Genomic DNA, 10,116 nt, shown 5'->3' with positions numbered 1-10,116 from the left:
GTGTTCCCAGTACTAGTTTCACTTCTTAGTGCCACACTTTAAGGATCAAGCCGAAAGGGGGCGATGAGTAGGCTGCAAATAAAGTCTGTAAAAGAACTGTAGAAGGAGTCAGGCTCGGTGACTCATGCCTGTAATCCCAACACTTTTGGAGGCTGAGGCAGGCGGATCATCTGAGGTCAGGCATTCAAGACCAGCCTGGCCAACGTGGTGAAACCCCGTCTCTACTAAAAATACAAAAAATTAGCTAGGCATGGTGGCAGGCGCCTGTAATCCCAACTACTCTGGAGGCTAAGCCAGGAGAATCGCTTGAAACCAGGGGTGGGGTGGAGGTTACAGTGAGCCAAGATCACACCACTGTACTCCAGCCTGGGTGACAAGAGCAAAACTCTATCTCAAAAAAAAAAAAAAAACCTAGGTCATTTGTAAGGACTAGCTCCCAATTCCTCCAGGGCTGTCAGACCAGTATTGGCAGAACCAGTGAGACAAGGAACAAGGAAGCCGACTTTGGTTCCAAATTTTAAAAGTTCTATCAATAAGAAAGATTGGAAGAGAGTCCTTGGAAGGGTAGTGAGGTCGTTACCAAGGAGAGGTTCAGCTTCTGGAAGTGTTCAAGAAGATACTCATAGGGCAGTTCCTGCAGTGGGTGTAACTTTGGGCCAGATCTGTCAGCCTCCTTTTGGCTATGTGATTCTAGAAATGTATAAGCTAGACAAGAGATCTGATTAACTCACACGTTAAGCAGAAATATCTTAGGGCCAAATGGCATGACAATACATTTAAGTCAGAGGAGGTTGGCTCATGGAGGAATTGGGCAATAAGTGAAGACATCAGAGGTTCAACATCTTCAGCTGACTCTGATCTGTTGGTCTTTCCCCCACAGAATTAGTCAGAACTCATGGTTGCAAGAGATAGAAAACATAACTTTGACTTAAGGAAAAAAAAAAAAAAGGCCAGGTGCGGTGGCTCACGCCTGTAATCCCAGCACTTTGGGAGGCCAAGGTGGACAGATCATCTGAGGTCGGGAGTTCGAGACCAGCCTGACCAAGATGGAGAAACCCCGTTTACTAAAAATACAAAATCAGCTGAGGGTGGTGGAGCATGCCTGTATTCCCAGCTACTCTGGAGGCTGAGGCAGGACAATCGCTTGAAGCTGGGAGGCGGAGGTTGCCGTGAGCCGAGATCTCACCATTGCACTCCAGCCTGGGTAACAAGAGTGAAAAAAAAATTAAGGGAATTCCGTCTCAAAAAAAATTAAAGGAGGCCGGGCGCGGTGGCTCAAGCCTGTAATCCCAGCACTTTGGGAGGCCGAGGCGGGCGGATCACAAGGTCAGGAGATCGAGACCACAGTGAAACCCCGTCTCTACTAAAAATACAAAAAATTAGCCGGGCGCGGTGGCGGGCGCCTGTAGTCCCAGCTACTCAGGAGGCTGAGGCAGGAGAATGGCGGGAACCCGGGAGGCGGAGCTTGCAGTGAGCCGAGATCGCGCCACTGCACTCCAGCCTGGGCAACAGCGTGAGACTCCGTCTCAAAAAAAAAAAAAAAAAAAAAAAAAAAAAATTTAAAGGAATTCATTAGCTTACATAGCCAAAAAGTTCAGAAGGCAAATCTAGCTCTGAGCATGTCTAGATTCAAGGTTTCAAATGAAGTCATTAAGACTTGGTCTGGGTGGCTCACGCCTGTAATCCCAACGGGCGGATCACTTGAGGTCAGGAGTTGGAGACCAGCCTGGCCAACATGGTGAAACCCCGTCTCCATTAAAAATACAAAAATTCCTGGGCATGGTGGCTCAGGCCTGTAATCCCAGCACTTTGGGAGGCCGAGGCGGGCGGATCACGAGGTCAGGAAATCGAGACCATCCTGGCTAACACGGTGAAACCCCATCTCTACTAAAAATACAAAAAATTAGCTGGGCGTGGTGGCAGGTGTCTGTAATCCCAGCTACTCCAGAGGCTGAGGCAGGAGAATGACCTGAAACCAGGAGGCGGAGCTTGCAGTGAGCCGAGATCCCGCCATTGCACTTCAGCCTGGGCGACAGAGCCAGACTCCGTCTCAAAAAAAAAAAAAAAAAAAAAAAATTAGCCGGGTATGGTGGTGCACACCTGTAATCCCAGCTACTAGGGAGGCTGAGGCAGGAGAATCGCTTGAACCTGGGAGGCGGAGGTTGCGGTGAGCTGAGGTTGTTCCACTGCACTCCAGCCTGGGCAACAGAGCAACACTCCGTCTCAAAGAAAAAAAAAAAAAAAAAAAAAAAAAACTTGGTCTGTATTATGCATTGTATGCCTATATCAAAATATCTCGCCGGGCGCGGTGGCTCAAGCCTGTAATCCCAGCACTTTGGGAGGCCGAGACGGGCGGATCACAAGGTCAGGAGATCGAGACCATCCTGGCTAACACGGCGAAACCCCGTCTCTACTAAAAACACAAAAAATTAGCCGGGCGAGGTGGCGGCGCCTGTGGTCCCAGCTACTCGGGAGGCTGAGGCAGGAGAATGGCGGGAACCCGGGAGGCGGAGCTTGCAGTGAACTGAGATCTGGCCACTGCACTCCAGCCTGGGCGACAGAGCGAGACTCCGTCTCAAAAAAAAAAAAAAAAAAAAAAAAAATCTCATGTACTCTATAAATACATACACCTACTGGCCGGGCGCGGTGGCTCAAGCCTGTAATCCCAGCACTTTGGGAGGCTGAGACCATCCTGGCTAACACGGTGAAACCCCGTCTCTACTAAAAAATACAAAAAACTAGCCGGGCGAGGTGGCGGGTGCCTGTAGTCCCAGCTACTCGGGAGGCTGAGACAGGAGAATGGCGTGAACCTGGGAGGCGGAGCTTGCAGTGAGCGGAGATCTGGCCACAGCACTCCAGCCTGGGTGACAGAGCAAGACTCCGTCTCAAAAAAAAAAAAAAAAAAATACATACACCTACTATGTATCCATAAAAATTAAGAATTAAAGAAGACTTGGTCTTTCTCCACATCCCAGCTCTGTTTCCCTCCTTGTAATAAAACCAAGCTGGAAGTTTAAACCCATCTTTGAGAGACCGCAGAGCAGGGCCAAAGATGGAGGGGCCCTGGCCGGCTGGCTTCCAAAGACCCTCCCCACCTAGAAGTAAGTTCTTAACTTCCTGGCCGGGCGGGTGGGAGCGGTGCCTCATGCCTGTAATCCCAGCACTCTGGGAGGGCTAGGTGCGCGGATCACCTGAGGTCAGGAGTTCACCAGCCTGGCCAACATGGCTAAACCCCGTCTCTACTAAAAATACAAAAATAATTAGCCGGGCGTGTTGGTGGGCGCCTGTATTCCCAGCTACTCAGGAGGCTGAGGCAGGACAATCGCTAGAACCTAGGAGGCGGAGATTGCAGTGAGCCGAGATCCTGCCATTGCACTCCAGCCTGGGCGACAAGAGCAAGACTTCGTTTCAAAAAAAAAAAGGAAAAAGAAAAAAAGAACTTCCTGCTGTTGAACCTTTGACTGTCCCGGAGACCCTTCCTCTTCCGTTTTCAGTGTGTCCCTATCCTCCTAGCTGGGCTTTAAGAAAGAGTGGGGGCAGCTGGGGCCCTAGGGGCTCCCCATGAGGGTCTGTCCCTGGGAATGGGGCGCTGGGGGACAGGCACTCCTTCTGGCTGGAATGCTACACCAGTCAGGGAAAGGAGTCCACTAGGGAAGTACCTGGCCAAGGAGACGGAGAGAGAAATCACAGGTATTTGTGAGTTGATCAACTAGAGGGTGTGGCGAGGGGGGCCCTCGGAAGGTGTCTTAAATTCCAGGTTCAGGAATCAATAGAGAAGCTGCCCAGTCCAAGTGTTCAGGGCTGAGGGCCTCGGTGATGGAGATGAGGTAAGAAGGTAAGAAAACGGACGGTACAGGAGAGAGAAGACAGTGGACCCGGGCTAAGGGACGGAAAACAAAAAGTTCAAATCGTACCCCGCTACAATCACACATGAAAAATAAAATGGGCCGGGCGCGGTGGCTCAAGCCTGTAATCCCATCACTTTGGGAGGCCGAGACGGGCGGATCACAAGGTCAGGAGATCAAGACCATCCTGGCTAACACGGTAAAACCCCGTCTCTACTAAAAATACCAAAAAAAAAAAAAAAAAAATTAGCCGGGAGTGGTAGCGGGCGCCTGTAGTCCCAGCCACTCGGGAGGCTGAGGCAGGAGAATGGCGTGAACCCGGGAGGCGGAGCTTGTAGTGAGCCGAGATCGCGCCACTGCACTGCAGCCTGGGTGACAGAGCAAGACTCCGTCTCAAAAAAAAATAAAAAACAAAAAATAAAAATAAAATAAAATAAAACAAAATGTTTTACAGAAACTCAGTTTACAGACGACTGCTTGGGAGCAGTCATGTCACCTAGTCCAGAGGGAGTCGGTCAGCTGCGTTCCGCGAACTTGGGAGGCGACTGCGGGGGGAGCCGCGGGGTCCTCACTGCGCGCCGTCAGGGACCAGACGCTGGGGCGGCCCCGAAGCGTCAGGACTACAACTCCCAGGATGCCGCGGGCCAGGCTGCATCCCGCCTGCGCAGATGTGGTTGGCAACTCCGCCCCTTACCAGGCGGCGGCGCTGCGGGCTCAGTCCTAAGCGGGCGGAGGCAGCGAGCCGGGTGGGTCTGGGCCGGGTTCGGCGATATCTGTGGGCTGGGTTGGGGGCGTTTGAGCCCTTGGCTTGTCCGGGTGGGTAGCCGGGACCCCAACCCCCGCCTCCTCCAGAGTAAAGCTCTCACGTCCACCTGGCGCGACGCTGAGCCATCTTCAGAAGCACCGCAGCCCTCAGAACCCCACATCACGCTGCCGGTGGTTCCCCGCATCCGGTGTCCGCCCCCGAAGCCTCCCTCCCTCCCCCGCAGGCCCAGCTATCTGCCCTTAACCGCGACCTGGGCCTCTCTTGGGGAGGCCCAGGATGGGGTCCTCAGAGGTCCGGGGACCCAGGGGCATTTGTGGCGTGTGTAGGGGCGTGGGCTTTAGGGAAGGGTGTTCCCCTTCAAATTGGGATCACCAGGACGGAATCAGGCGCACGGCTTCCTCCTCTGTGGCTTCCTGTGGCACTCCAAGTGGGAAGAAGAGAAGCTTGGAAGTGAAAGCCTCAGCTTCTCCTTTCTTCAGCCCCTCAAGCCTCAGAAAGATCTGTCAAGCGCGTCCGGCCTCGACAGAGGCCCTGGGGAGATGGCCTAGACCTTGAAATAGCCTAGAAAAGGTTTAACAGGTTGGAGCTTTTGCTAGAGAGATGGATCACAGATGGGCTTAAGGGGTGGAGGGTGTGTGTGTGTGTGTGTGTGTGTGTGTGTGTGTGTGTGTGTGAGAGAGAGAGAGAGAGAGAGAGAGAGATTGCCAGGTGAGGAAGGTGAAGAGCTGAAACCAACTTGGAGCTATGCTGTATTATTATAATGAGGATTTGGGTTGGCAGATGTTACAGGCTCTAACCAGAAAGCTGGAAGATGTGATAGGTGGGGCTTTTTTTAAAAACCCTAAACATCTCTTTGTAATCCATCCCTCTTCTGCATCCCCACCGCCACTGCCACTATCCCCTCTCGCTTAAATCTTGCAACAGCCTCTGAAAGATGCTGCCTGACTCCAGACTGCTGACCACTAGCTCAGCACAGCAACCACTGCAGTTAGAGCCTTTAGCTCACTGTGTTCATCCCTCGCTTAAAACCTTCAGTGACTCCCTTTCACCTCCCCTGCAGGATAAAGCCCAAGCTCCTTGGCATGACTTACGGGCGCAGTGTGGTCTGGCTCTGTCTGCTCCTCCAGCCTCATCTTACCATTGCCCCCATCTCACTCTACCCTCCGGCTGTGCCTAATGCACTTCTGCCAGGTCCTCTGAATAAGCCTCTCCTTTGCCTGTGGTTCCCTCTGCCTTGAAGCATTTTCTGTCCTTTGCCTCTCCTGGCAGATTCCTACTATGTGTCATGTCTCTACCTAGAAGTCACTTCACCTGTGAGCTTCCATAGAGGAGCCTATATTTCTCTTATTTTAATAATGTGTAGCATTGTTGAGCATTTATTGTCTAAGTGCTTTACAAATGGTAACTCGTTTTGCCTCACAACCACCTTTTTTTGAAGTAAACACCATTAATATCCTCTCAATCTTACAGATTCAGAAACCGAGGCACAGTTGCCCAAGAACACACAGCTGGTAAGTGGTAGACATGGAATTTGAATGCAGACAGATGGGCTCCCGAGCCCAGAGTCCTAACCTCTGTGCCAACTGGCTGATGTATCATACTATATGGGGCAGGAGGCTGGGGTTAAGAATCAGGAGGTAAATGGGTGGACAGGCAGGACAAATTAGATGGGGATTAAAATGAAAGTGGTGACAAGCAAAACTGTTGCCAAGACTGCAGGTGACAACTGAGAGAGTGAAGGCCGGGCACGGTGGCTCGTGCCTGTAATCCCAGCACTTTGGGAGGCCAGGGTGGGAGAGAGTGAGTGGAGATGGACCCCTGCTACAGTGATGGGGTAAGGAGAGGGCCTCTGGGGGTATACGGTGACTAAGTGCAGATAAGGCTACTGATGTCAAAACAGGGGTATAGGTGGGACTCATAGCAGATGGGGAAGGTCAGGTTGGGGGACTTGATGAAGGAATCAGGCTGGCAGGTTGTGGAGGTGCTGGCAGTTATAGAGGTCAAGGGGAGAGTAGCTCAGGACTGTGAGCTTGCAGCCCCCAGGGGGAATGCAGTGGCTCTGAGTGCAGATCCCAGGGATGTTCTAGCAGCAGCAAGAGCAGCTGAGGAGCTGAGCTCCGGCCCTCCACCCCGGCGCCCACCTCTGCCCTGTTGATGCTGCAGCCCCTCTTGGCCCCTCATCCCCAGCTAGGCACCCCCAGAAAGAACTCCGTGCAGACAGCAAACTCACCCCCATCTGCGGGGCCCTTTGCAAGTCTTCAGCCTTCTAGGTTAAAATCTAAACACTTTTTGGAAAGTTTTATTTGAAAACTTGGGGACAGGGCAGAGACAGCAGGATGGAGACTGTATTCTCCTGCCAGGGTTCTTGGGTCAAAAGCCAGGCTCAGGTCCTTCCCGTCTCTAAGTTCCAGGTCTGCTCCAGTCTGTGAGCTCCCGAGGAATATACCCACCCACCCACTGTCAGGCCCTTACTCCTCCCCCACCGCCTACTTCCTGTGCCTGAGGAGACACTGAGGCGTGGGGGTAGACTATGAGGGAGCGGGGGTGGGGAGGATCTGGTTAAACTCCAGAAGAAGGAAGTGAGAACCTGGGAGTTTGGGGGCTAAGAGGAACAGATAGAAAAAAGAAATGAGGAGGGGGCTACTGTCTTTGCCTCCTCCATCACAAAAGCTTTGCCGAGATGTCTCCCTCGACGCTCAGATAGGAAGTCCAGGGTAGATCACATCCTGTGACTTGGCAATGGCGCCCGTCTTTGGGTGCTGGTTGGGAAACAGTCATGCCCCTGCTACAGGGGGCTGGGGCAGTGCATGCCCCGCTGTGCCAGGCCCTCCATCTCAGCTGGCTGCAGGCTGGCTGTTGGCATAGGCCTGATCGGGGAAGGAGGCTCGGGCCCTGCGGGTCTGGGCACATACTGAGGCATAGAGCTCCGGCTCGGGGCCCAAGGCCTGGGACTTTGGCTCAGAGTCCAGCACCACCTCCGAGTACTTGATGGGGGTCCCAGGGCCTGGGATCCGACCCTGAGGAGGCCGCAGCTGTAGGCTGGTGTAGCACATCACCTCCTCTGCAGCCTGGAGATGCAAGGCTATTAGAAGTTCACTGGACCCTTGGAAAAGCCCGAAAAGCCCCCCACTTCCTTCCCTCCCCCTTTTCTCCAGCCACAGCTGACTCACCCTGGCAGGGCCTCCAGGAGTTGGATCCTGCTGGTCTGGTCCTGGGTCTTGAGACAGCCGTCCTGGGACAGGGAACAGGAATCTGGTCAGCAACTTGTCCCTGCTCCTGCACACCCCCATTCCAGCCACCCAGGACCTGGCCTCTGTGCCCCTCCTCTCTGCCAGCTCCCTACCTGTCTGTAGATAATGCAGGTTCCCATACAGCGGAACCTCTTCCACAGACCCTCCAGAGCTGCAACACAGAGTTCAGGGGATGAGTGGGGACTTCTCGGTAAGAAAGAACTCTCAGTCAACCCATCCCTGTTGTCTGTTACCCACCGTCCCTGCCCCGGATGGCTCCTGCTCCGGCCCCTGATCCACTGGGACAAGTGTGCAGCCAGCGAGATGAGAAACAGCAGCGTCACAGCTCCGAAGAGGACCCACAGTCCCCAGGCCTGGGTTATAGAGGGGATTCCTGTGGATGTGAAAGGAAGGGGGGTATAACTGCCCCGCCCAACCCCCAGGGCCCAGCAGGTGGGACCTGGGGCCACATGACCCCTCCCCCACCAGCCCCTGCCACGCCCAGCTCACCCAGTGTGAGTAGATCCGTGCAGTTGTCACCTCTGCTCATGGCTGCTGATGTGAGAGTCCACAAGCACACTGCTCTGAGCCGAGGGTCAGCCTGGTTCATGGCCTGACAGCTTCCACAGCCCTTCTTACTCCCACCCCTCCTCAGGCCTGTACCCCACAGCTCAGCATCCCCAATGCTGGTGGTGGCAAAGTCTCTGGTTTCCGGGGAGGAAGGGGGAGGGGAGGGATGAGAAAAAGAACAAAGACCCCGCCCTGTGCCTGCACCTGCGCCACTCCTGCAGCTTCTGAGCTTCCCCCACCCTCGCTGCCCGGGGCCCTGTGCCCCCCTTGAGAAGAGAAGCAGGCCTGTGAGTAATGTGCCATGGGCAGTTGAGTCCCTGAGGACTCCAGGGGCGGGGCGTGGGTGGGCAGAAGTGGTGTGAAGCAGGACTAACAACAGGAACGCCCCTTCTGCTCCAGGATGCCCACCTTCCTCCCTGACTCTGGTCCCGGAAGAAAGATGTATTCCTCAATGAATAAGATATAAAGTGGAAGGGTCGGGGGAGCCTCCTGGTACCTCTGATCCCATCACACCCTAAGGCTGATCTGAGAGGATATATGTATAGGTGATGCTTGTTATTGTTTCATTGGGGGCATTATAACTTGGGGGACACCCCCAAACCTCCCCTTTCAACCCACTTCATCCAAACTGTCCGTAAGAACTGTCACTCTCAATAATTAATTGCATTTTAAAACTCTTTGCCGTATGACTGTCCTGGGAAGCTGAGCCCTGTCTTTGCACATGTTCACTTCAGGGGGTGTAGTACCTGCCGTACATAGAGATAACTCCATCACGTGCAAGGCTGTTGATGTACGAAGAGGGATTTGAAGTTGCAAATATAAACCTGAGACCAGAAGTCAGAGATGTGTTTTATCTAGCCCATACAACATTTTTTAAATGTTTAAAATCAGTGCAGTGGCATGCCAACAATGGGGATGGCAGAAGTCCTGCCCCTTGAGTTGCAGGCAATAAGGGGGTGCCTTGTCTGTAGATAATTTTAAAAATAAAAATCAGTCCTCTTCTTATCACCATGTTCCAGAAATTCTGAAAAAAAAATCAGTGATAAAATTATCCTCCCTGAAAAATATTTTGTAGATCTAAGTTTTATTTTATTTTTTGAGACAGGGTCTTACTTTGTCTCCCAGGTTGGAATACAGTAACACAATCTCAGCTCGCTGCAACCTTGACAACCTCCCGGGCCCAAGGGATCCTCCCATCTCAGCCTCTTGAGCAGCTAGGACTACAGGCATGTGCCACCACACCCAGCTAATCTTGTTCATTTATTTTGAGATGAGGTCTCCCTGTGTTGCCAGGCTGGTCTCAATTCCTGGCCTCAGGCAACCTGCCCACCTCGGTCTCCCAAAGTGCTGGAATTACAGGCATGAGCCACTGCGCCCAGCCCAGATCTAACTTTTTTTTTTTTTTTTTTTTTTTTTGAGACGGAGTCTCGCTCTGCCGCCCAGGCTGGAGTGCAGTGGCCGGATCTCAGCTCACTGCAAGCTCCGCCTCCCGGGTTCACGCCATTCTCCTGCCTCAGCCTCCCGAGTAGTTGGGACTACAGGCGCCTGCCACCGCGCCCAGCTAGTTTTTTTTTGTATTTTTTAGTAGAGACGGGGTTTCACCGTGTTAGCCAGGATGGTCTCGATCTCCTGTCCTCGTGATCCGCCCGTCTCGGCCTCCCAAAGTGCTGGGATTACAGGCTTGAGCCACCGCGCCCGGCCCAGA

At 53.2% G+C, this 10,116-nt stretch overlaps 1 protein-coding gene across 1 annotated transcript; it reads right to left on the bottom strand.

Annotated features, from left to right (window-relative positions):
- Window positions 1–6,897: 6,897 nt before the first annotated feature.
- On the bottom strand, window positions 6,898–8,544 carry SIT1 (signaling threshold regulating transmembrane adaptor 1). Its single transcript, XM_005581371.5, has 5 exons — window positions 8,352–8,544; window positions 8,100–8,235; window positions 7,955–8,013; window positions 7,782–7,843; window positions 6,898–7,679 (listed from the first exon to the last, which is right to left on the bottom strand). The coding sequence occupies exons 1-5, from the start codon at window positions 8,449–8,451 to the stop codon at window positions 7,446–7,448; spliced, it is 591 nt and encodes a 196-aa protein (XP_005581428.1). The 5' UTR covers window positions 8,452–8,544; the 3' UTR covers window positions 6,898–7,445.
- Window positions 8,545–10,116: the final 1,572 nt, after the last annotated feature.

Source organism: Macaca fascicularis, chromosome 15, assembly GCF_037993035.2.
Source record: "Macaca fascicularis isolate 582-1 chromosome 15, T2T-MFA8v1.1".
Lineage (NCBI taxonomy): Eukaryota > Metazoa > Chordata > Mammalia > Primates > Cercopithecidae > Macaca > Macaca fascicularis.
Note: the sequence above shows the minus strand (reverse complement) of the source record. Positions and strands in the feature narration are given on the sequence as shown.

Bases quoted from the DNA above. Each gene is read 5' to 3' on its own strand.
- SIT1 (XM_005581371.5), bottom strand. From the start codon at position 8,451: ATGAACCAGGCTGACCCTCGGCTCAGAGCAGTGTGCTTGTGGACTCTC. The intron at 8,236-8,351 runs GTGAGCTGGGCG...TCACATCCACAG, and splicing joins CACGGATCTACTCACACTGG to GAATCCCCTCTATAACCCAG. The intron at 7,844-7,954 runs GTAGGGAGCTGG...TCCCTGTCCCAG, and splicing joins CCTGCATTATCTACAGACAG to GACGGCTGTCTCAAGACCCA.